The following is a 26,288-nucleotide window of genomic DNA, read 5'->3' as shown; positions in this document are numbered from 1 at the left end:
ATCCTAGTTCATGTTCTTAATTTCAGTTAAATTAAAAGATCCTTAAAAATAATAATTTCCATATAATTTAACTATTTTTAAATCTACATCTACAAAAAATGTAAAACTTTGGAGATTGTGAACGAAGATCTTCCCATTCTCTCTCTTTCTTTTTTTCATCATTATTATTTTAAAAAATTTATAGTTTCAAGTTGGTATATATAATATATTTAATAAAATATTTATGTGATATAATTTATTTTAAAATATAAAATTTAAATTTTACAAATCAGATCTTATTATTTAAATATTATAAATAATATGTTCCACTTTGACAATAGAACAACTCAAACAAATAAAAACAAAATTATATTTGAACAACTAACATCAAACAACTCAAATGAAGTGACTCATTTGGATATAAAAATTATATTTCAGTTCATTTCATTTTATCTTATCATTATAATTTTTTTAAATTTTCATACAATATATAATAAATAATTTAATTTTTTAAATATTAAAATAATAATAATATTAAAAAATAATATTTTATTAATATTTTATTCAACTTATTTCATCTCATTTATGTCCTATTCATTTATCTTTTTCAGTCACTTTATTTTTTAGAAATAAAAAGAGATCTAAAATAAAATAAAATCGAGATTTTTTGTTTGTCTGATTTTTGACCTTTTTCTTGTTTATAAAATAAATAAGTAGAAATATTCTCAAAGAGTATCATAGGCAGAGGGTTTTGCTTTGCTCCCATGTCTCTCGCTCTCTCAGCATCTTTCCATTTATCAGGTTGGCTGTCTATTCATTTCTCCTCTCTCCCTATCTCAGAGTAATATTGCTATTTATGCATTTGGATTTACTTTTTTCGGCCTGTTCTATTTCCTTAACTTTCTCGCTTTCCGAACGGACTCTCTATTTAGCTGCTAATTACTCAAAAAACCTGGTCTGTTTGTTAACCAAAATGGTCTTTGATGGTCCTGGATTGGTTCTGGGTCTCTAAAGATATTTCTGGAATTCCCGTGGATTTATTAAACGGGTGCTTTCTTGGGATTTCTACAGATGCAGCTGTGGGTCTAATGTTTATGACTTCTCTGGCCAATGCTATTTTGATGGGTATAACTGGTAGATTTGCGCTTCTTTCCTGGGTTTACTGGTTGTGATCCCATTGATGCTTATTTCTCATTTGCTCGGATCGTGTCCGAAGACCAAGATATATGTAGTTTGGCCATATATATATCTCACTTCTCAGTAATTCGTGGTATTGTGGTTTAATTTTTGGATTTCACTGAGTTTTGGCCCGTGGGTTCTTTTTCTTTTTTCGGATTTTACCAAAATGGGATTTTAATTCTCATTCTCGTTAACTGGGGCTACTTTTAGTAGCGTTTGAAGCCTACTAAAATTACGCCAGCCTTCAAAAAAATTTAGTAGCGTTTGAAGGAAAGAGAAAAATTTGTAGGTTTTCGGTTTTGATATACCATTTTGAGTTTGATGGGGTTAAGATTTTGAGGGAGGGGTTTTTTTCGGGCGGGAGCTTAGTTGTTTTAGGATGCATCCTGTTGTGCTTGTTGGGGACATCGATTGTCTACTTGATTAGGGGTTTTTTAATTAGGGAGGGCACGGCAGAATTGTGTAAAGGGTAAGGATGGAAGCGGAGATATCTGTTGTGGGGTGTCAGGAAAAAAATAGTGACGACTCCATGTTTGTGGAAATGGAAACTGAAGAAAATGGAATTGATAGTCCAAGGAATGGCTCAGAGCAAGGCGAGGGAAGTGATGTGGTATTCTCTAGAGAAGGATCTCTTGTGAGGAAAGAGTTGATATTATCCGGTGGTTGTTGTTGCAAAATCAAGAAGCTCAAATCCAGGATTATTACAACAGATTCCGAGGTTGGAAAGAAAGAGAAACTTGGGCATGAGAAGAAGCTCAGTAGACAAGACAGGATTGAGTTGGGTCGGTTGTTTCAAGGTGCCGCGAGTTCTCACGATTGGGAGCTTGCAGAGAGTTTGATTTTGTTGGCAGATCCACAGACCCTTAATGATGCTTTGTGCATAACATTGGACTCCATCTGGTTCCTGAGCACACAGCAAGAGCTTCATGGGATTACGGGATTGATTAAGAAGATCATTGCCAATGGTGCTTATGACTTTACTAGAGCTGCTTTGAGGACTTCATTTCTAGCTTCGTGCGTCTCCGCATGCCAGAGTCGAACAATGAGTCTTGCTGATACGGTCGCTGTAATGGCTCAGAGGTAAGTGTAATCTTCTTTTACCGTTTATTGAGATGATACTTGTGTAGCTTACCAGCCGCTTGAGAGGATTTAAAATTCAACACTTGATCAAAAATATTTTTGTTTCTTTTATATTGTAGGAGTAGCACTTGTTTGTTAGTGTTGAAGACAAATTTCTTTGATTATGTTTTCATAACTTGTTTTTTCTTTAAGGTGTAATTCCATCTAGTTGATGATTTAGAAGCAAGCCTCTCTCAATATTTTTTTTTTTCCTTTTTTCACTTGAACGAACTTTTGATAGGATGAAAGGGAAACCATGTTACTTGGGCTATGTGTATCATTTGCATCAATCAAGTTTTTGTTTACTGATAAAAAAGCAAAAAAAGAAAAGAAAAGAAAGGGAAACTGCATGTCCACTGGACTGTTACAATTGATTTTGACATCATGATGCTTACAATGTAGAATGGAAGCAGTTCTTTACTTGTGCCTTTTTATTCTTAGCATAACCTTTTGGGGATGCTTGGAAACAATTATGATGGGAAAACTCATCGTTGGAAAGTCTCCCCACTGATCTAGGGAGGGCATGGACTATTAACAAATTTCATGCTATGCAACAGAAAATTCCACACTTTTTCATTATTAAACGTAAGATATGTTTTACTTTTATGCTGAATGATGAGGCGTTCTGCTCCATATTTTGATCAGGTTGCATGAGCGTCTTCAGGAGTGTAATGGGGATGAGGTCTTGAAGGCAGAAGCTAGTGCTAAGGTTCAAAAGTTTACTGAATGGGCTCTAAAATGTATAGGCTTCCATTCTCGTTGCCAGGGCAATAAGGATAGGGTGAGTCACAGCTCAGTTTTTGAGATCCAACTCCAGTTATCTGCTTTCAAGACATTTTTAGATCTTGCTGGCAACCAACTTACTGGAAAGGACTTTACGGAGGCCTTTGATGCGGCCTGCTTCCCCCTCACTCTCTTCTCTAGCTCGTTTGATCCTGGTTGGGCAACTGGGATATCAGCAACTGCAATCCAAGGATTGTTGGGTATGTTGGTAGAGGGTGGTGCTGACAATGTCAATCAGTGTTTCCTTGAAGCCTCACGTTTTGGGAGTACAGAACTTGTGCGCATCTTATTGCAGGTATTGTGTTGATGTTCAATGATGGTGGCATGAAGTTGCCTAATGGGAACTTTTGTTTTTGTTTTTGTTTTTGATAAGAATAAAGGTTTGTTGATTAGAAAGAGGCATAGCCCAAGTATATAGGAAGTATACACGGATTACACCTAGCATCATCTAGGAACTAGAAATTGATACAAGCAATTTGTGAAAACTATCCCCATTATAATCAATGACCGAAGCCCCAAAAAAAAGTGTTGAAGAAGAATCTTTTCAGCTCATCCAAGGAATGCTCCCAGTCTTCAAAACACCTACTATTCCTCTCCATTGTTGTGAAAACTATTATTGTGTTGATGCTCAATGATGGTGACATTGCATAATGGGAACTTATTAAAAAGAAGAAGAAGTTGCCTGAGGCTTTTAGCTGTTTTCCTTTTTAAAAATTATTTTGCTAGTTTCAAGTCGTATGTTTCTCTTCATGTCTTTGTTCTTCATGTGCATGTGTCAGTGTTACATGTTCCCACGTTGTTGATATCATGTTTGTGTATGTAATACATAATGAAATTTTGTTGACTGTATTTGGCTGAAATCTTTTTTTTTTTTTGATAAGTGGTTTTAACATTTAAGACGCTTTTTTATATTTGGCTGAAATCTCTAAGTTTTAGGGCTAGTTTGGGTAGTGGAGTATTCATTATTTTATTATTATTTTTCACCTACTTTTCACTATTATTCACTATTATTCAATATTCTATCATTACTTTTTCACTACTATTCACAGAATATCTGAGATCATCTCCCTACCCAAACGCAACCTTAAACATTTCAAGTAGAATCGGAAGTCATTCTGACATGCTTTCTAGCAGTTTAAATATTGTTGAGTTATATTACAAAAAGATGGTATCTTGATGGACATAATTTCCTCAAACAGAGAAGTTTTGTATGGGATTCTAATGGAAAAAGGATTTTCCAACTACTAGTAGTGAAGATTAAATGGTAAAGCTGGTCATACTTAAACTTAAACTAACCATTAGAAAGATCAGATATCTCACATCCCAAGCATTTATGTCAAAATCCAATCAATAGAGAAAGAAGATAAAAGATTAATGCAAAGCAAGAGATAAATAAGAAAGTATGGTGACTCCCTAGCTTCTCGTAGATTTTCATTACCTTGCCATGCAACAGTGTTTATGATTTGAAATTACTTCCCTGCTTATTTATGTCATAACTGGCATGGAAAACAGTATTGTTACAATTTTTTGAGAGAGAACTCCCTCATTTCACATGTATGCCTAAACTTGATGCAAACTTTTCTATTTTGAACTGCTCTCCTGCCATGATTGGCTTTTAGAGAATCTTTGAAAAACAATGAGTGAGAACCACGAGATGTAAATATCAGTTATCTTGGGTCTGATCCTTTGTTTTTTCTTCTTTTCCTCCCCCCCTTTCCACAGTTGGTGTTTCTCTTACTATTTTGTTGGTTGGAGGTTCACAAATAAAAATTTGTCCAATTTTATCGGATTGTATCTAAATTGGGGAGGTGTCCATATTCTCTCTCAGTAGAAATGTTCCTGCTTTCCAATCTCTGATGGGTTCATGGGATTGCTTAGGTTATAGAAAAATGTGTCTTTGCAGCTGTCATGTTAAATCTTTATAGCTAACTGTTAGCACCAAATATAAAGCTTCAGATCTGGACAGCGCATTTTCCAAATATATATGCATATATATATATATATATAAATAGAGAGAGAGGGATCCTTGGGAGGGGAGGGGAGGGAGGGGTTCTAGCAGACATTTGAAGTGGTTAGAGCTTGTCATCGTAATCCCTTGTATTATTACAAGTATGCGTGTTGAATCCATCATCATTACGATATTGGCCAGTGCACTAGTGCATTAGCAATCATTCCATCTCCTGCGTTTGGTGGCTCTAACGAGTGGATCTAGCATGTAATAATTTTTGGTCTATGATTACAATGTTCAATTTAAATGGTATTCTTGACCTTTATTATATACTTGAGCAGAGTGTTTCCTCTCCGTTCATGCCTTTTTGCTTAATCGCACAGACACACAAAAACACTTTTTTTCATGAAGTTGTCTTTGACAAAAATGTAACTATTATTACTGTTTCCCTTTATATGATCTGTTTGCGTGCATGTTTTGTTGCCTAACATCTCTCTCTCTCTCTGTAGATTGCCCAAAGAAACAGCTTGGATGTTGATGTTGACCTTGCTTTGGGCTTCGCTTCCCACTACTGCAAGATCGGCACTATGGAATGTCTGGTGGAAGAGGGTAATGCCATTGCTTTTTTGGGCCCTTTGATGAGAGCTGCTGAGAGAGGTTGTATGCAGGTTGTGGAGTGGTTTGTGAAAAGGGGTTGCCGAGACATGGAGCTTTGCCTTGCCCTCACAGCTGCCACTTCAAGCAGTCAAGTAGGTGTCGCTGCCTATCTTCTTCCATGTGTTCCTCAGAATGTCCTTGCTACACTCAGCATTGAGATTCTCAAGGCTGCTGGTGAACGGAGTGGTGGGTCCCTTGATGGTGTAGGATTTCTTCTCTGTTCGGACTTCTTGGGCGATCCAGCAGCTACTTATGCTGTTGCGGACAGTATTGCTAGGTCTGATGATGAGGCTGTAGCCCCTGAGCTAAGGTCTTTTCTTCGAGAGTATTGGTCAGAGGCAGCTTTCTTGGATGGACAAAGGCAAGGACAAGAACATTACATGAACCTTGTGAGGATTTTGAAGTGGGGTGGATCTCCTATTTGCTTGAGAGATCTTCCGGGTCCTCTGAAGGTGGCAATTGCTTACCTGCCGCTGTATAGGGAATGTATGAAGGCAGGTGGTTGTTTGATGTCTCAAAGGCTAAGAGGCCAGCTTGTTGAAGCAGTGAGGAGGCTTGGTGGTGGGGTCTTTCAAGAGGTGAACCAGGGCAGAGAACTCCTAGCTGTTTTGGAGCATCATCTTCCTCCATTTTTGGTTCATACGTCCTGGCTTACCTAGCAAGATTTTTCACCTGCTGATCTTTCAGATTTTTGCTTCTCCTTCTTGTTTCCAGCCTATATGTGCCATAGATAGTAATAATATGCTTTAGCTGGAGGTCAGGTGACGTGGCAATCAAGGTTTGGCAATTTTCTTTCCATCATATGTGGTCGCCTTATATTTTAGGTCTCCCTGCACACTTTATATATATATAAGCATTATAGCATCTTTATATCGCATGTGCAAGTTGATCTGTCTTGTAATGTAATACACAGTGCAACTATCTATTGTCAAAAGAGGTTGGAATATGATGGTTGTGTATATTGGCTGGCATTGACCTCCTGTTTCCTCTATTCCCCTCACGCTTTTCTGTTCTCCTTTAATTTGTCTTCTTTACCGTCCAACTTGCTGAAACTTTTAAATTGATTTCAATTTTTTTTTTAGTTCGAGTGAGATGGCTCACCCACCCAGACTCTAAACACAAAACGATAAATTTGCCATGTAGCTCACTATCTCACCACGCATATGCTTGCCTGCTCGGGAAAATAATCAGAGATGGTGATTGGTTTGTCACCAACTATGCAAGACGTAATCTTATCTAGCAAAATGGGTCGTTTCCATGGCCACTTTGAAAGCAATCCTTTCCGATTCACAGCCAGTCCAGTGCAGTTCACAGCCTGTCGGATTCTAGACCATTTAGGTGCTGTTTGAATAGTGAGTTAAGATGAAAGTTAAATAAAATATTATTTTTTAATATTATTATTATTTAAAAATTTAAAAAAATTAAATTATTTATTAGATTTTACGTGAAAAGTTAAAAAAATTATAATGATGAAATGATATAAGATAATATTTTTACCATCCAAACGGATTAGTTGTTCAAAATATTGTAATGCTCTGTGACTCTGCCTGTCTCTCACCCCATATACCACCAACGGTGCAGATCTATTAGATTATTCATAAATTGGATCGGTGGGTGACACGTAATCTCCATTTGATCTAATATACGTTTGGGAAATGAATAATAATAGCCTTATCACTCTTTTACTACTCTTTTACTATTTTTTATAATTTTTTAATTTTTAAAAAGATTTTCTTTTACTTAATGATTAAGAAAGTAATTATTAGTGAAATTATATATTTTTTAATTTTTTTAATGATTAAAGATATTAAAAAAATACTTAAAAAAAATTAAATACACTAAAAATAGTAAAGTGGTGATAAAAAGGTCGTAGACTCGTAAGTCTATCATATGGTGTGGAGAGATCGCATCCTATTTGCTGCTAAATGACATCTTACTATTAAAAAAACAAAGGAAAGAATAATTGGGCATTTGAGGTGGATCCAAGCACTGCTTTCAAAATGCATTTTGGAGACCCAATTACGGGCATTTACACATGGACATGGCATATATGAGGATGATCCTTGTAATGCGCCATTCCATGCATCATGTTATGATGTCACGTGCACATTCACGATCTCCTCTAACTACTGGTCCACGTCGCCTAACCCCAGTACAAGTTGGTGGTGGATTCAATCACTCCATGAATGACATGGAGCTTCGAGGTTACCTATGGCCTACTCAAGAACACCATTTTACTCACCAAAATGGCAAAATGTTCAAGTCCATGTATAGGAGCCCCCCTCTAAGCAAGCAAGCAAGCAGGCAGGCAGGCAGCCTGCTCATATCAATTGAGCTACCAATTGGTACGATTCATTAAACCATGCAGGCAAGAGACCTTGAAGATTTTAGGAACAACTGCAAAATCAAATGCTAATTTCGGCAAGGATTTTTCTGGTGTAAAACAAATGATGAATAAGAAATGAAAGAACTGTTCGTCTTTTTTTTTTTTTTTTTGGTTCTTTTTAAGTAGAGTTTTACAAAAATTGTATGATGAGAAAGGTGCATGTGCTGCTGAGCATGTTTATTACAACATTTACACATATGTATAGGTTATATCCCTCACATTAGAAGGCATGAAAGCCAAAACCATAAGAACAGCTAGGATCCCTATGGGAAGCAGAAGCAGCATGAATGGTGGGGGAGGCAAAGGTGGAAGTATCAATGGAAGAATCAGCAAAGAAGCCGTGAGACATACGAGCAAAAGCAATGACTCTAAGCTGAAGTAACTTGCAGCCAACAATCTTCTGCTGCTCCCCTTCCCATGTGACAGGCTGCGTTGGTATTCAATCTTCTTTCCTTCAAACAGAGGGCCAGGAACCTTTCTTGATCTCGCATCCATAATGCAACTTGCAGAATGATTTTGTAAACAAATCAAACCTTTCAACAATCTCAGATCCACCTCAGGAAGTTCAAATCTCATTTAAAGATCTCCTAGCCACCTAATTCACAGCACCCCAGTTCAGATTGAGCCAATGCAAATGACAAATGACTCAATTCAAAGATATATCCACCCAAGAAATGTGCAAACTTCAATACTCTTCAAAATTCTAACACAAGTGGGCCATAGTTATAATGCTGGTGCAAATGTGCAAATGTGGGCCATAGTTGCTATCCTTGTACTTCAACAGCCCAATGCAGTGTTTCTTCTTAGAAACTAATGCTGCTTAGATCGCAGGTTCAGAACTTACAGCTTTACCAACTACAAATGCAAAGTGGAAGTAAACAAAATCTTGCAATGAAAATAGACTTTTGGTATCACTAGAAGAAAATTTTCCAGCCGTCTTCAAACAAATCAAACCACGTGTCTTCGTCTGTTCCCAAAGAATCAAAACTTAAGTTCAACTCGCAAACCATGAGACGTCGTCCCCAATAATCCAGCTGCACTCCGAGTTTCGAACAATTGAAGGAAATCATGGAAAAACATTCAAATCAGTCACAAACATCCCACCAAAAGAATCAAATAAATCTGCAAACAACAACTCGAACAGATTCAAAGTCCTGATCCGGTATAAAACCATGGCAAGTCAACTCGATTTGTACAAAACGTTGGGACACCACAAGTGGAAGTCTTGATTTTACTGAAGATGAAATTTTGATTCTCCAAGATTTAGATTCCAAGTGACCCCCATTAAACTTTTAGGAGTGGCTTGCAACAAGAACCCAGTAAATTAATGAGAGAAGGGGAAAAGGGTATACCCAGATTTAAAATCTAGTTTTTTTTTTCAAAAAGAGAGAGATCAAGCAAAAAATAGGAAAAACAAAGATAGAAAAGCAGAAATCGATGATACCTGTGATGTTGATAAAGCTGCTGAAGCCTTTGATGCTGGTGGTAGTAAAATTTCCAAATAAGGCAACAAGACAGAGAGGCACCTTTATGCACTCTTTGCATCTCAGCCCCCTAATTTTCCCAAACTCCTCTTTACAATTCCTATCTGTTTAGTGGTAGCCTGAAGCATAAAAGACTCATCAAAACAAAAACAAGCATAAAAAAGTAGTGGGTTTTATGATATCAAAATTTCTGAAGATGGTATGGAAGTTATATGGTGAAACGGAGGATTGGTACCCCTTCCCTTTTGATGGAGCTCTGGGTTGTAGCACTGTATTTGAAGTATCACTATTATTACTATTGCTATCATGCAGACACAGACAGAGAGAGAGAGAGAGAGAGAGAGAGGGTTGGGTTCAGTGAATTCCAAATCCAAGTGGGGTTGGTTGCTGACATACAAGTTGCTGGTTTTAGAAACTGCGGGGAGTGTCTCCCAAGGTTCTTCTCCCCTGGACTTCTCTCTCTCTCTCTCTCTCTCACCTGTCTCTCTAGAAAGTTCTGTGTCCTGTCCCTCAAGAAAAGCCTAACACCAAGCATCAATTATATTTAATTGAAGAGTAATTATAAAAAAAAAGTGAGTAAACGTAAACGTTTAAAAAAAAAAAAAAGTGAAATTTATTATTAAAATTTAATTTTTTATATAAATTTTAAATTTTATTTATTTTTAAAAATAATTATATAATAATTATACAATTCACTATTACAAATCTTTTTTTTTAAATTGAATAAGCTTCTGAATTCACTCCAATGGCCCCACCCGTTTCCAAAGTTTTTTCAAAATATGAAATCATTCCATTGAAATTCACTCTTCCTTTCCATTTGCAAATGGGTCCATATTGCTTCCCACACTGTTTTGGATTAACTTCTTGTCCCCTCTCCACCTTAACTTCTTGCATCCATTTTGAGATTTTTTCAAATATGAAAGTCTCGAGTCTCAAAGTCTCGTCCATATATTCTCTTCATTTTTAGGCCTAAATTTCTACGCATTTAAATGATATTTCTATGGAAGGACTAAACAGAGGTAATTAAATAATAAAATGATTTTTCTTTTGTGACCTATATGAAGGAAGCTTCACTTATCAATTTTCATTTCCAACACTACCATAGGCTGACCGATCCTTTTTTTTTTTTTAAATGCAGAATATTACAATTTCAAGCAAGACGTCATAATTAATGAGATGAAAAATAAAATCCAACTTTTAATTTTTGAGAAAAAAATAAGTTTGTTCTAAAAAATTGGTTGAAACTTTTAAAGATTTATAGAGTAATGTTATCTACCGTCTCTTCTACTATCATTCTTTCATCGTTCGTAAATGATTAGAAACGGATTGTTATGTTTCACTTGTGAGTCAATAACTTCGTGCTATATTAAGAGATATTGAGATGATGATAGAAAAATGATGAAAATATAATTTCTTAAATTTATATCGAAACTCTAAAATTTAGAGTGAAATATATAAACATGTAAACTTAATCACACCATATTTATAATAAATATTCATAAATATTTTGAGATTACTTTTATAAATCTCTCTCTCTCTCTCTCTCTCTCTCTCTCTCTCTCTCTCTCTCTCTCTCTCTCTCTCTCTCTCTCTCTCACATTCTACATTCAGTGTACATACAGAGATAATACCAAATGGACATTTAAAAAAAATGGTTCCATAATGTAGCCTGAATGGCATGTGGATATATCCCTAAGATGGGAATGTGCCAAGTGGATTTCCTCTTACTTGTTTATTTGTAATTTTTATAAGAGCTACCTCGTCCTTCAATTCATTGCATCTGCATGTCATTCTCTTCCTCGTACATCCACACTACCCAGTAATAGTGTTATTATATTTGGGATTCAAAGCATGGGCACGCCACTTGCCACGCTGCATCCAATGCACGCCTGCTCTTCACCTTCCCCTAATTAATGCAATGGAAGTTCATGAATAATATCAGCTCCAGAAATAAAGTTCAGCAAATGAATGCACAGGTGCATGAATCAGGATGTGTAGAGACCTTCATTGGGTTCCATTCATTCTCCCAATGACTTTTCCAGCATGTTCATAAAAAAGATTCCAGCCATAGCAGAGTTTGAGGACTTGTAGTACAAGTTTGAAAAAAGAAAAATCAGAATACCTTTTAGAAAGAATAGAGAAAGGAAATTTATAATTTTAGATTATGTAAATTCTGCATGCTTTATTTTTAACGATAAATCTAATTTTTTTAAAAAAAAATATATAAAACTTGCACTTTTTAAACTACATTTAACATTACTTAAAACATAAACAATTTCCCATGAATTTGTATTGTCAAGTTCCAAGTACCGATCCCTTTAGTGCGGTTTTTGAGTAAAATAGATATCGACTGACGTCTAAAAAAATAGGAGAGCAACCGACCGTAACCGATCGATGGGGAGGAGGAAAACCAGCCGTATCGACTCCGGCGGTTCTCGGTCGGAGTTCAATTCTCTTGACGGTGAGCTGCTTCTGAGAGAATAGAGAGAGTGTTGCAGAGGAGAGAGAGAGAGATAGAGTTGCAGAGGCGTGAATCAGGAAGAAGGCCTGGGGAAGAAGACGACTCCATCTCAAAATAATATTGTTCAACTTAAACTGGCGTCGTTTTGATTAGGATATATTAAAAACAAATAGTTTTATTTTATCGATCAATTCAGCGGTCCGGTCTAGCTTCAAATGGAGACCGAACTGCTGAACGCAAAGTTTTGAATACCATACTGGACGTCGTATCAGTCAAGGCACTTGAACGAAATATTTCGATACCGGTACCGTTCATGTACCGTTTCGAAATAATCGATATATTAATAAATTATATATAAAAATTATATTCTAAAATAATAGTCTATAGATGAATAAATTATATATAAATACATATATATATAAATTATAAATAGTCTAATCTAAATTGAGAGTAAAAAAATAAGCTTATAGTTTGAAAAAATGAAAAATTAAAATAAAAATTAAAAGCCAAAATACATGCCAATACGAGCCGAAATACAAGCTAGTATATGCCGAAATATCAGTTGGTACGGTCGGTATTTGAACAGGTACGAAATATGTGTAATATTGTATCGAACTAATATACTAGTCAGTATTTAAAATAATGATTAAACGTCGGTTCTTTTAAATTTCCACCACACGGCGACCGGTTCCGGTGTGTCCCTAATATGGCCGGTCAGTTTCCGTCAATGGCAGCCGGTTGCATCGATTTCTGTCCACCACTAGTACCAAGTTTGGTGTCCAGATTCACCAATGGGGTTTCCATTAAAGGCATAGCTTACAATTGTAATGCAGGTCGGCTGTATTTCCTTTTCTATTTGCTGCAGACTTTGTTTCTGTTTCAAAGATTCGGCTTCCCATTTAAAGAATTCTAATCAAATCTTGACAGTATATATAATCAATATTAAAAATAATGAAGGAGGGGGACATTGAAATCCTATTTTATAAAGAAGTTAGTCGATTCGTTTCTCACTAAAGTAATGTTTCTGCATTTGCTGGCCGAGGGTTTTGCCTGCCGGCCCCATGTTGTTCCAGGAAAATTTGCCCCAGGCATGCCCTTTTGAAAGCACGTGAAGTGCACATGCTTTCCTCCGTATTTCAAATAATAATAATAATAATAATAATAATATTTTTTTTTTTTAAATAATCGTAACATATGACGTGTTCAATGTCTATCGCTAATCATCTTGCTCCGTCCACTTCGTGGCTGACACCGCTGACGTCTACCAACATTTTTATTTTTTGTTCCCTAAGCATAAAGGAAAAAGTATTTTGCCTTCCAAGTTGTACTCTTCAAATATACCGTTTGATAATTTATTTTTTATTTTATAATTAAAGAAGTAATTTTAAATATATTAATTTATTTTTTTTTATTTTTTTAAATATTTAAAAAAATAAATAAATAAAAAATTACAAAAACTGAATGAGCTACTCAGACGAGCAGCACCGCTAAATATGGCAGTATTTTTTCTTTTTTCTTTTAGCACATGATAATACAAAGTAAATTGTGGAGACTCGATATTATCCAAGAGATCCAGAATCAGATCCCAATAACATCCAAATTTCCAATCATATCATCCAAATTCCCTCTCTTTCTTACGGTCTCATGATGGCTTATAAATCCATGTTAAAAAGATGTTTGTGCCTAAATTATAAAGATAAATGTTTTTTTATAAAAATAAATTTATAAATTAATATTATTTATTTAATTGTAAAATTATTTTTATTATAAAATAAATTTAATGCGTCACATTATATCAATTTATAAATTTATTTATATAAAATTTATTGATTATCGTAACATTTCTCAATTATAAAACGGTAGATAAATTAACACTTTAATTTTGAGATTGATTTTATGTTCCTTTTCGTCCCTTCTCAATCATAAAAGTTAGCCTGTTAAGAAAAGAAAGGAGGGGGAAAAATATATTTCTTTCTTTAGAGTCAAGAAAAAGAAAACTGAAATCTTATTTATTTTCATAGATAAGATAAAATTAAATTAAATTAAATTAAAATTAAAATTAAAAATTAAAAAAATATTATTAAAATATATATATTTTTAATATTATTTTTTAAAAAAAATTTGAAAAAATTTAAATTTTTTATTTTAATTTATATAAAAAATTTTAAAAAATTATAATAATTAAATAAGATGAGATAAATTATAAAAACAAATTTATCGTTGGTATACAAATTGAAGAAGCTTCGAGGTGTTTGCGGGGACATATGAGGAAAGATGGTGAGCACATACATACATACATTCCCCATCCACCACCAATTTTAAGAATTATCACTTGTCACATCCCCCCGGCATTTGCTGAGGCATGCCATTTAACAACATTATTATTTTTTAGTTGCACCCTATTCTCTGGTTAACATCCACACTCTTCGACAGCTCCTAAATGGTCCATTTTAATAATTATAGCCAGACTTCCAACCATACATGTCTATTTCATGATACATATTATATATATATATATATTTATATCTTAAATTTTATAAACTAGGATTTTTTAAGTGGTTTATATTCGAGGAGACCCTTCACTTCAGTTGCAAAGTGTCCTCACCTTGGGACTTCCACGCATACGCCTATGACAACAGATGACTTGGTCTTTTTTCTCCTTTTTTTTTTAATATATGGTTTCATATGTGCATTGACATGTGCTGGATTAATCAGAAAGAATATGCACAAGGAGTGAGGGTGTCCAATGAAGAGTTTTATCTGACTGGCTGTGATCATGCCCTGCCCACTTCAGCTTTCCCAGAAATAAAATCTACAAGGGGTTTCAGATAAAATAAAAATGGTTGTTGGGTTTTGGAATTCTGTCCATTTCAATCCAGGATCTTCACTGGTGGAACATGCTTATAGAGGAATGGATTCATGACACTGCAAGTTTTGCTACAAACTGCTCATCGTTTACCAGAAGAGACTATCAAGGGGATTTCTGGCTTTAATACTTGCCCACTAGGAGAGGTGCCCCCCACAATCGCATGAATATGCCCTTGACTAGAGTTTAGAAAAAGGCATTAGCAAATAAAAGGAAACGCACTTGGAAACATATATAACACTCTCGTACTTTCCTATTATGAGTTGAATCATTAGTAGCATCATCATCATAATTCATAAAGTGAAAAACAAGAGTTCCATCTGCCATCCAAAGGTCTCGACAATATGGTGGCCATGCAAGCTAAAAAGCGCCAAACCTCACATACATCAAAACAATATAAGCATAGATATGCATACAGCATAAATAAAAGTCCTCAACTTCAGCTAACAAGGGATGTACATCAACACCAGAAGTAAAAACCTTGAGTTCAAGCGCCTATTTATCAATTATTCTAGGGGATGAGTGCTGATAAACAGACCACAGCTACTGGTATTAGCACTCCTGCCAATGCAGTTTCTATTCCTGCACCCAAAAAGAAAAATAAAAAAATGTATTATGGAAATATATATAAGTTGGAGGGTAGTCTGTTATGAATATAAAGTAACAATACTCTAAACATTAAAATAAAAGGGTCGCATGCACCAGATGACAACATGGCAGGTTACCGAGTTAAGTAAAGTTGTCATGAATCCATTCAATCCGGTGAGCTCAAAGTAGATGCAAAGCCATCAAAGTTAGTGCAAGGAATTATGGCTAAGAGTTTCATATTATCATCATAACTAGCCAATTCAGAAGCACAAACCACTAACTATCATTATAAGACCAATAGACTTATGGGTTTGTTACGTATTTGCCTACTAGATTTCCTGTTTTGAATTTTGACTAGAAAATTTTCAATCCGTGCATTGCAGATACATGTATCCAAATATTTCCATCCTACCTTTTCAATCTAGTCAGGTCACTTGCACACATCTGTCCAGGAGATCAAGCTCATGGTTCCCCTTTCAATTTGTTCCATTAAAAATGTTGGTACCAATGCAGGACTTGTTATTCTTCTGACACATACAAATAATTCACTGTTTCTGGGACGGAATTGTGAGTACCATCATGTCTAATTTTCAACAGCCACTGCTTAATTTCTTGTGAAAGCATAAGAATATGAGATGGCTTATCAGCCTAGTTGACGTGGTAGATATCAACTTGTGTCATCGAAACATATGTTACAATGTACAATATATCATTTAATTATGTAGAATTTCCAAACTGAAGTACAAAAATACAAGGAAATAAGAGGCCTATACTGCACCAGAAAGTATGAAAAGAGAATATAAAACAGTTTACGTGATGCGTGTAAAAACCTATTGAGTTCTTCACGCTTATAAAAATGAAATTAGAGTAGGATAAGTAGATTTTACGTCTTGTGATTACTCAACTGATAAAGCTATATAGAATTAACCAATCTATCATTTCATTCACAGAACTTTGTGAGCATGACAGCACAAGATGAGAAATAAATATAAATTTTTAACGTAGGTATGAGAAATAAATACAACTATTGCGTCTTTAATAGAAAGAATTAGAGCTAACATACCTCGTCGTCATCATCGTCATCCCCACCATCTTCTTTGTTCTTCTTGAGACTGGTAGTACCTCCCTCCTTGCTGATGGGTAAATTCATTGCTCCAAAGGGTGTATCTACATTAAGATGTCCTTTCATGGAGTAACCAGTGCCTTTTCCTCTCATCATGTCCCAAAGTGCAGAGCCAAATTCTTTAGGCCTGAAGGTGATGGGAAGATCAATGTAACTTATTCCATTCTTATCAATTTTTGTGGAGTTTGAGAGTTCCGCACCTCCAATGCTCACATCAGCAAGCCAAACCTCATAGTCTAGTGAATTTAGTCCCAAGTCAAAGTCATTCTTATTTGCCAATTTCACATGAAGAACTGCAACAGTTTCTTCAAAAGAGAACCTCTCAAATTTAATTTTCTCAACATCAATATCAGGCTTGTATGGTATGGGCATCTCTCCAGTTTTCTCAAGTGGTATAGTCAGCCTACCAAAAACAGGCACGTCCACAATGAAGTCAACCTTGATCCTATATGGAACTATGCTTCCAGGCTTGATATCATCATATGTGTTTTTTATATCATCATAAACTAGCTTAATTGGTATTTTGACCGTCTCCTCTCCATGCGCCTTGATCGTCCCAGCATCTGGGATCAACCCTGAAATTAGTTTCCTTCCATCACTCTCAATCAAGTAGTTTAAGTCAATCAGCGGGATGGGGACGGGATTTGGGTTCTTTATAAGAACATCAACAACAATCTCTGCCTTTTCAAGATTGATAAGAGGGACGTGAATCTCAGTAACATCCGCAGTTGGCTTTCCAAATCCAATAGCTCCCTCAATCTTCTCGCCAATGTCATGAATGAAATCCTTCACCTTCTCAATAAATCCCCCTTTCTCTTCATCTTTCTCATCTTCCTTGCGCTCTTTGTCCTTAACATCCCTTTTAACTACCTCAGGCGTATCAGATGAAGCCATGCCTTTATAGCAACAAGATTTTAGATGTAAAAAGAATTAGTTGGTAGCATAACCAGGATAAAAGAAGCAACAATTAAGTGGACAACATGGGCAAGCAATAATGGATGAAATAGGAGTGCACTTGTATTATTGATCAAAAAATGAAATTCCACAAATCCACATGCTAACCACAAGCAATGCCTAGAGAAGTTTCTACAGGATTAAAACATACATAAGAACGCAGACATTTCTACAGGATTAAAACATACATAAGAACGCAGACATTTCTACAGGATTAAAACATACATAAGAATGCAGACGATTGCTTTCCTTTGAAAAATGCATAAAATATTGGCTCAATGTCATTGCTGCTCAGATCAAGAAATTGCTTCTATATCTTTAAAAGGTTTCGACATGCAACTTTATCACGGGAATGCGTCACCCAACTTGCATTTTCTCATTTAATCATGTAATAAATTCCTCTCAAGAAAGAAATCAGTGATATATCCAAATGTGACTAGAGGATTAAAAGGTGTGAGAGTCAGCACCCCCTTTTTTTCTTAATTTTCAAAGAAAAACCTAAGAAAAACATAATACACTCAGAAGTGGCACTGTTGACTCTCTCATCCAATCGAGTTAGCCGTACCAACCATATGCAACCCTATCATGTTAACTACTCTTATGGGAGGTGAAAATTAAACAATTTAAACAGCTAATTTGATCTAAAGCCATCAAATTTAAGGATCCGGAAATGCCAACCAGTCAACTTTGAGAGCAACATCCAAATCAACATCCATCTATCCAGAAGAAAAAGGAAAGGTACAAAATTGCATATCAATCAGATCAAAGATCAGGATGCGGATCTGCAGAATGCACATGATGGTGCCCTCAAAATGGAGCAAGCAACCGAACATGTTAGAGATCACATAATAACAATAATAAATCGGAAATCGCGTTCTTTTAGTTGGTTTGTGAGAAGGAAATGAGCGATCCGCGATCCAAAAGGGTAGAATTAGATCTATAGTAAGATCAAACAGATCACAGCAGTATATTTGATTCTGATTACAAAATATGAATTCACAAAATCGCTATTAGCAATAGCAACGACGAGGAAGACGACAAGTTAAATGCAGAATCAGAGGTGCATATAAAAATATATACGCATACCTGGAAATGAAAACGAACGAATTTGATATGAAATATCTTTGTTTAGGCTTTGGTAATGGTAAAGCCACTATCAGAACAAACGATAATATAGAGCCATATATACATGCGCGCGTGTGTGTGAGTGAACGTAAATGTAATGACTAATTCTGATGATAGAATTTATTTAAAAATAATAATAATTCTGACTCTCTGATTCTGATAGAATTGCCGACCTATAAAAAAATTAAAAAAAAAAAAATTGCCGACATGGGACTGGGCCCCACTTCGTGATTACGCGGCTATCGCTACGTGGTCTCACACATTTAAGTCGGTTTGGATTGAAGGATTCTCGTTATAAAAAATCTATTTATTATCTTAATTTTTATCATTTTATAATATGATATTAAATAATAAATTTATAAATAAAATATAATAAATAATCTAAATAATACGTCATGTAATAATAAACATTAAAAAATAAAGACTCGTTTATTTTTAAAAATAAGATGAGATTAAAATTAAAAAATTAAATAAAATATTATTAAAATATATTTTTTAATATTATTTTTACTTTAACATTTAAAATATTTAAAATATTTATTTTATTTTATATTAAAAATTATAATAATTAAATGCGATAAAATTTTCTTAAAACAAACGCTTTCTGCAGTGTCTCCTATAAACCTTATATATCGGAACCAATAGGAAGCTGCCATGTAAGGGGCACATGAATGAAATTAGGGACCGCTTACACAGGATCTCTCTGTCTCTCTATCCGAAAGGAGATCGCCTCCCTCTCTCTGCTCTCTCACTCTCTCAAAAGGAGATCGAAGCCTCCTGAGAAAACCCAAACCTCTCTCACTGCTCTCGCACCCGTTGAGATGGAAAATCCAAACCCGACCACGAGCGATAGCACTAGCCTTGGCAAGAAATGGGAATGGGGATGACTTCAGACTAAGTGACAATACACATGTAGAGAAAAACGGCCATCTTGGTGGCTGAGTTACTAAGGTAGGAGACATCAAATTTCCCGAAAGGCACGGGGCCCTAAAAGCGTAGTCCATCTCTCGCACTCTATACCGCCACCCTTTGCTGGATCATTTATCCTCACTCTTTGCTTTTAAAAAAATACACTAGAAATCAAGCTCGTAATAAAAGCTCAGCCTTTGCAACTTAGGATTGCAATCTCTCCACTTGAGTTTCTTTGATGAAAATGGGGTTATTCTTGCACTCCCTTACCTTGATTTTTCAAACTTGGCTCCAGAGAATGTAGAACAGTTTTCAGCCCTTAGAACTTCTTAAAGCTTGATTACCTGCACAATGACTGGATGAGCAGATTGTGTTGCCCGTTTAAGTGGTGATTCTTTCTTAGTAGTATAGACTTTGTCGCCATTCTCGTTTATGTAAAACTGGAGATCCATTTTCACTAGTCGTTCTATCCACTGCTTGGCCCAACAGAGTCTTCGTGCTAGGGTTTAACAGAGGGATTTCGTGAGAGACATCGAAGGAGAAAGAGGGAAGGAGAGAGAGAGAGAGAGAGTCGAGCGATTTCGGGAGGGATTTCCCGTGAGAGATCGAAGGGGAGAGAGAGAGAGAGAGAGAGAGTCGAGGTTTCCCGTCCCGTGAGGTTTCCTGCCATGCATCCTCACTGTCACAATTCAGCATCCAACGTTTGTTCTAGGAAACATTTCATTTCATCTTATTTAATCATTAAAATTTTTTTAATTTTTAATATAAAATAAAATAAATAATTCAACTTTTTCAAATCTAAAAAAAAAAAAATATTAAAAAATATATTCTAACAATATTTTATTCAACTTTTTAACTTTAATCTCATCTCATCTCATCTCATTTCTAAAAACAAATGAAGCCTAGAGCACTCTCATTGGATTAACCAAAATTAAAGAATAATTTTAATGAATATAAGAAAAATTTAACTTTTGAATATTCCATTCACATAAATCTCTATATTAAAATAGCTATTTTTTCATTATATAATAATAAAATAATATAAAATAAATTTAGTTTTGGTTATTCACATTAAATCTCCACATTAGATTATACATTTATTCATTATATGGTAATGAATAATTAATAATTTAAAAAATATTTAATTTTTTTAATTATTAATTTATTTAATTTTATCATATTTTACTATTTTACTTATTATATATTAATTAATAATCATGTTCTTATTAAATTAATATATCACTAAGTCAAATTAATATATTAATTATGATAAAATATGTGATAGAAAGAAATAGAGAGAGAAATAATTAATAAAATATGTATTTGATGCATGTACAGTAACCTTCAAATTTGAAAAAATTTTTAAAAGTCACTGTAACCAAATTCTAAATATTTAGAATTTGATTAATCCAATGTGAGCATATTTTATTCTTTAATAGTTAAATACTCATTAGTTTTAGTTTTTAGCTAATCCAAGCTTTTAGCTAATCCAATGAGAGTGCTCTTAGAATGTGTGTGGATGTTGAAGTGAATTAAATTGAATTGAGATGATAAAATATTATTAGAATATTATTTTTTAATATTTTTATTATTTAAAAATTTAAAAAAATTGAATTTTTTATTATATTTTATGTTAAAATTTAAAAAAATTGTAATAATAAATTAAGATAAATTTGAGATCCAAACTCACCAGTCTCCGATAAGACCATTAATACACTGGCCAAAGCGGCTCTGTATTTGTTATTATTCATAAATTTTACTATTATTGATAAAATATCTCATTTCCTCTTATCTTTAAAGTTCTTTAACTCAATTCAAACGGAGCTTAATAACAAGAAATAAACCATAACCAAATCAACGATAACATGTTAACTGCAAAAAAGGCTAGGTTTGTATAGAACGATTGTTTTAACTTATTTTAATTCATTTTATATTATAATTTTTTTAAATTTTTATATAAAATATAATAAATAATTCAATTTTTTTAAGTTTTAAAACAATAATAATATTAAAAAATAATATTTTATTCAACTTTTAATTTTCATCTAAGAGCAGTGCTACTCTGCTGCCTGAGTAGCACCGCTCAGTGTTATTGATAGTTGTTTTTGCAACTTTTTTTTTTTATTTTTCTCTTCACATTTTTTTAATGTATTTAAATATTTTAAAAAAAAAAAAATACACGAATACACTTAAAATCACTTCTTTCATCATTAAGTTAAAAAAAAAAAAAAAATTATTGAGCGGTCAAATGGAGCGATCGGCAGCATAGTAATCTATTTTTTCATCTAAAATCATTTCATCTCTATCTTACTATTCAAACTCACCTCTATTCTTAGTTTGCGTTCTTTTTTTCCCTACTTCCAGTGATGGATAGAAAATTGAAAAGAAAAGGTAAAAAATCGTACCCTTTGATGTAAAAGGACCACTGAAATATATACATACACACATACAAAATATCCATTAAAGACTATTTTCAGCATGAACAATGAAGTATTTGTGAATTTTACATTCAATAAAATCTGTGAATGAATATAACTTTCTTATTGTTGGCGACTCATTTCGTCAAATATACATTTGACTTCTAAGCTACATGCATGGTTCTCTTATATCAATTGAAGAACCAAACTGGAGATAATTCTTTTGACTCAAAACTCTCATATAATGCTGCCGTTGGGGATGACTGCACTATGAAGAACAACCACAATTCCCTCACTGATCATGTAACCATTGGCTTCACTGTTCCCTTCTCTGACGCTGTCTTTGTTTATAATCTGCATTGAATTACCAATACATTACTTCTATATCCGTCACATAGGAAAGGCCCCTAGTTTAGAACACATAAAGGACAGTGAAGTGCAAAGAAGAGAAGCCACATATTGATTCAGTTGCAGGTTTTAGACAGACATTCACACAAAAAAAGCTTAAACAGATAAAGGCTCAATCAATACTTTCTAGGTAGCTCCAACCATGCCGAACTTAAAAAAGATGTCCAACAGAAAAACCCTGTTCTATCACTCTTCTGCAATCTATTTTAGAAATGTCAATGCTCAGTCTGTGCATAGTACATATTGGCATTGGCAATAATAATAATAATGCAAGTGCATTGCAGGAAAAATCTGAAAATGAGTGGGAATATTAGATAAATGAAGTTGTTTTAGCTTGTTAGTCTAAGAATACATATAAAATTTCTTGATAGTTAAGCTTTAATATAAATATTAATGATGTAATGAGATTGCTGTTGAGAGCCAATGACTATTTCTTGTACTTTCCATACCAAAACATTTCTGCCAATTCTTGCATTCTTATCTACAATGGCCTTCCTTATTTGAGTATCTTCACCAATTCCTATAGGAATATCTAGGCCCTTCCTGTCCATGCCACTCCGCCGAATATCTTCCATCTGTGGATCGAGAACGCACACGTGCACTATATATAAGATAATCAATGGAGATTTGAAAAGAACATTCATGAGTCCATCTGTGAGGAGGATGGGGGGCTAAAATGTTTTATTTTTGAGTTTTTAAACACTCTCCACAACAGAGACATATATGGATAAACATTTAGAGCCATCTTACTTGATAAATATCAGAACCCATGATCACTGAGTCCTCTATTACAGCCCCATCTCCAATTCTTGTCTTCATACCGACTACTGTACCTTTGATCTTGCACCTCTACTCTTAGAAAGGTTAGAAATATATTAGAAACAGTAATTTAAAGCACAGTTAAGAACAGAAAAAAATACATGGTATGCATGCGTTATAACTTATTTTCCTCTTCTATGTATACGTATTTGTTTCCATACTATGTAACTGCCTATCATTGAAATTTACCATTGCAAACTCTAGAGGCAGAGAAAGCAGTTCCTTACACCGAGAATGCAACCATCTCCAATGACGCTGTCTATTATTATAGCATCAGTCACATGAGTTGGAGGCAGAACCCGAGGTAAAGTGTAGATGGGAGACTTTTTATCAAAGAAGCTGCTATGAAAGGATGAAATTTTTGTTAGTTTGTGAGGTGTCCAATATAGGCACAGACATTCACTGGGATGATACTTTCAGCCCTTTTCTGGTATTAAAGTTACTGACTTAAATGCCATGTCTGCTTTCTTTGTACTTTCCATATTTGCTAGGTAGAATGCTTCAATGCTCCTCATGTCTTCCCAGTACCCATCAAAGAGAAAAGCTTGTACCTGACTATCACGAAGGAGGAGAATCTTCCTATCAATTGCAATTAAAAAGATGAAAATAACTAGAGTCTACCACAGCATCATTATGTAGGGACAGAAATAAAATAGTACTACCACATTTGAAAATAAAAGCAACATGAGAAGGGCATACGAAATAAGTCTGACCTTCATTCCTAAGGATATTGCACCTGGTATTACTTCACTTGCGAAGTCATTTGCCTTGGGAAAATGTTCTCTTAGAAGCTTTACCATTATATCTCTATTAATGACATATATTCCCATACTTGAAAATTCTCGATATGCAACATCATTGCATTTCACTGGGCTTTCCTCCTGAATTTCAGAAGTAAACTTCCTCAGAGAACTCCCCCAAAAACTATAACATTTAAGCAGAGCGGAGCTTGGGGGGAAACCTACTGAAACAAAAGTGATTGGCTCACTATCTGACTTCAATCTAAACTCTAGAACTTGATTTTCTGAATTCAAACTCAAAATGCCAAAATTTGGGTCTTGCTCTCTCCCAGCACTCAATGCTGCAATAGTCATGTCAGCCCTGCTGTTTCGATGTGCTTCTATGATTTTCTGGTAGTCCATTTTGTAGAGATGGTGGCCAGGAAGGATCAGAAACTCAGTCACGGGATACTCTTCCATCAACCACAAGCATCTTCTAACAGCATCTGCAGCTCCCTAATATAGAGAAGGAACGTGAATATATGCATTTATATAATGAAAAATGATCTTTGCAGTTGTGGAGTGCGTAAGCACTATGCAATCTCTTTGAAAAAAGTAATTGCGTGGCACTTTCGCACTCTACGACTGTATATAGCATTACTCTTATATAATATGACATCAAGACTAATAGTATAGAGAACAATATGCTTTTAAACCTGAAACCAGTCATCGTCTTCAAGGCTCTGGTAAGCAGTGATAACTTCAACGAATCCCTCTTTTCCAAGACCTTGTCCAGTATAAGCTCTAGAAAGGTGGGAATTGAGAGAAGTTGAATTAAATTGAGTAAGAGCATATATCCTGTTTATGTTACTGTTAATGCAGTTGCTGACCACTGCATCAACGAGTCTGTAATTTGCTGCTATAGGAATGGCCCCTTCTGATATTTTCTTCGTCAATGGGTAAAGCTTTGACTGCGATCCATCTTCTAACAAAATAGCTGCTACACTCTGACATCAATCAATTCACATATGTTAATCCAGAAATACTTGGCAGCACTCTTTCAGAACCATGCCAAAGCAAAACAGGTTAAAGTGCTTATAACGAAGTATAAGAATATGCATGAGGAGAGAACATTAGGTAGTAGTAAACTTTGGACCTGATTAGTTGAGGGAAACAGCAAATTGGGATACTGAGGCTGCTGTGAATTGGACATGAACAATCTTGGAGGAAGTGTACAATGGAACTTTGATGAACGTTTTCGACGAATTCTTGCTGATCCATTAATGGAACCATTTTTTTGGAGATCCATGGATATAGGAAGAGAAAGCTGCAATATCACCATGACAAGAGAAAGCAACAGGAAGCAATGATATGATATGCCACTCTTCTTCTAACAAATTATTTTAATCTCTTTACAGCATATTGCTTCTCTTGTTCCCCACAACGAATGAGATTTAATAGAGAGAATAAGAATGGAATACTTTGGTTTGATCTTCTTCCTCATGGCTACTGGAGAGGAAATCTTCCTTGCATTGCCCATGGGTAGGAGCTGGTTTTCCGACCAAATACTGTCAACATTTTCTTTTTAGTGGATCCCAAAATATAAGCATGAAGCTCAGCTAGCATCAACCTTCTCAAAGAAACTTGTTTTGTGGTGTTTAACTTTGATTCTAAGTTTCTTATTGCCTTTAGGTTCTTTAATCTTTAACAATTCTTTTGCTTTGTTAGTTGAATAATGGTTAAGCAGATGTTCAGGAAGAGCAAAAGAACTTGTACAGGAATGGCTCGTTCAGTATAAAATGCCAATGCAAAATTACCAGTTTGCCCACATAACCCTTTGAAACAACTATAGAATTGGCAAAAAGATGTTTCGCATTGTATATAGTTAGAACACGTTTTGGCCTGTCATCAATTTCAGAGTCAAGTGTTCGAGGCTTGTGTCCAACGTCTGCATTTTGGAATTGAGTAGAATCGAAGGCAGGCATTGTCTCAGCTTTTATGCTTCAAGCTTCCTGCCCATCTCAAAATTCGACCAACAAAATAGATTTCATCCTCCAATTGACAGTTGTTTCAACTCTTTTGCATCCAGAGTTTTGTCGAAGCAAATTGCTAACCAATTAAAGCGCAATCACCTTACAAGTTACCTTTGGTCATCCAGCTCATGTTGGTCCCAGAATTCAATAAATAAAGATAAAGTAAGGCTACGCTTATATGTTAAGTTGAGTTAAGTTTTCTATGAATAATATTGAGTTGAGATGGTGGAGCGGATTTTGTGGAATCTACCTAAGATAAGTTTAAATATATTTAGATGTTAAGAAATGATATATACAAGTCTCAAATGTATAAGTCTCGTACAAGTTCTTT

At 34.8% G+C, this 26,288-nt stretch overlaps 3 protein-coding genes and 1 long non-coding RNA gene across 8 annotated transcripts; 1 reads left to right on the top strand and 3 right to left on the bottom strand.

Moving 5' to 3' along the window:
* The first annotated feature begins 705 nt into the window (after positions 1-705).
* Positions 706-6,635, top strand: LOC109009221 (ankyrin repeat protein SKIP35-like). The gene is made up of 4 exons (XM_018989657.2): positions 706-780; positions 1,051-2,238; positions 2,923-3,355; positions 5,518-6,635. The coding sequence occupies exons 2-4, from the start codon at positions 1,634-1,636 to the stop codon at positions 6,322-6,324; spliced, it is 1,845 nt and encodes a 614-aa protein (XP_018845202.1). The 5' UTR covers positions 706-780; positions 1,051-1,633; the 3' UTR covers positions 6,325-6,635.
* Positions 6,636-8,212: 1,577 nt separating this feature from the next.
* Positions 8,213-10,033, bottom strand: LOC109009294. The gene is made up of 2 exons (XR_001999031.2): positions 9,496-10,033; positions 8,213-9,085 (listed from the first exon to the last, which is right to left on the bottom strand). It is a non-coding gene; the product is annotated as an uncharacterized LOC109009294 (long non-coding RNA).
* Positions 10,034-15,087: 5,054 nt separating this feature from the next.
* Positions 15,088-18,777, bottom strand: LOC109009381. Its single transcript, XM_035691938.1, has 3 exons — positions 18,614-18,777; positions 16,514-17,469; positions 15,088-15,444 (listed from the first exon to the last, which is right to left on the bottom strand). The coding sequence occupies exons 2-3, from the start codon at positions 17,465-17,467 to the stop codon at positions 15,439-15,441; spliced, it is 960 nt and encodes a 319-aa protein (XP_035547831.1). The 5' UTR covers positions 17,468-17,469; positions 18,614-18,777; the 3' UTR covers positions 15,088-15,438.
* A 3,227-nt stretch (positions 18,778-22,004) lies between these two features.
* Positions 22,005-25,471, bottom strand: LOC109008672 (inactive glucose-1-phosphate adenylyltransferase small subunit 2, chloroplastic). Of its 5 annotated transcripts, none has more exons than XM_018989099.2 (9): positions 25,081-25,471; positions 24,641-24,931; positions 24,171-24,440; positions 23,919-24,086; positions 23,653-23,756; positions 23,433-23,547; positions 23,137-23,235; positions 22,836-22,961; positions 22,005-22,332 (listed from the first exon to the last, which is right to left on the bottom strand). In XM_018989099.2, the coding sequence occupies exons 1-9, from the start codon at positions 25,264-25,266 to the stop codon at positions 22,216-22,218; spliced, it is 1,476 nt and encodes a 491-aa protein (XP_018844644.1). In that variant the 5' UTR covers positions 25,267-25,471; the 3' UTR covers positions 22,005-22,215. The 5 variants fall into 5 exon arrangements, with proteins under 5 accessions (XP_018844644.1, XP_018844727.1, XP_018844438.1 ...); XM_018989182.2 differs by having other exon boundaries at positions 23,433-23,544; XM_018988893.2 differs by having other exon boundaries at positions 23,919-24,440.
* Positions 25,472-26,288: the final 817 nt, after the last annotated feature.

This window comes from Juglans regia, chromosome 7, assembly GCF_001411555.2.
Source record: "Juglans regia cultivar Chandler chromosome 7, Walnut 2.0, whole genome shotgun sequence".
NCBI lineage: Eukaryota > Viridiplantae > Streptophyta > Magnoliopsida > Fagales > Juglandaceae > Juglans > Juglans regia.
This window is presented reverse-complemented; position numbering and strand designations above follow the sequence as displayed.

Excerpts from the sequence above, each read along its gene's own strand:
- LOC109008672 (XM_018988893.2), bottom strand. The coding sequence starts at position 25,266 with ATGGTGATATTGCAGCTTTCTCTTCCTATATCCATGGATCTCCAAAAA. Across the intron at positions 23,548-23,652 it reads AAAGCAGACATGGCATTTAA|CAGCTTCTTTGATAAAAAGT; the intron begins GTCAGTAACTTT and ends ATCCTTTCATAG. Across the intron at positions 22,962-23,136 it reads TGGGTTCTGATATTTATCAA|ATGGAAGATATTCGGCGGAG; the intron begins GTAAGATGGCTC and ends CTCGATCCACAG.
- LOC109009381 (XM_035691938.1), bottom strand. The coding sequence starts at position 17,467 with ATGGCTTCATCTGATACGCCTGAGGTAGTTAAAAGGGATGTTAAGGAC.
- LOC109009221 (XM_018989657.2), top strand. The coding sequence starts at position 1,634 with ATGGAAGCGGAGATATCTGTTGTGGGGTGTCAGGAAAAAAATAGTGAC. Across the intron at positions 2,239-2,922 it reads GTCGCTGTAATGGCTCAGAG|GTTGCATGAGCGTCTTCAGG; the intron begins GTAAGTGTAATC and ends TATTTTGATCAG. Across the intron at positions 3,356-5,517 it reads TTGTGCGCATCTTATTGCAG|ATTGCCCAAAGAAACAGCTT; the intron begins GTATTGTGTTGA and ends CTCTCTCTGTAG.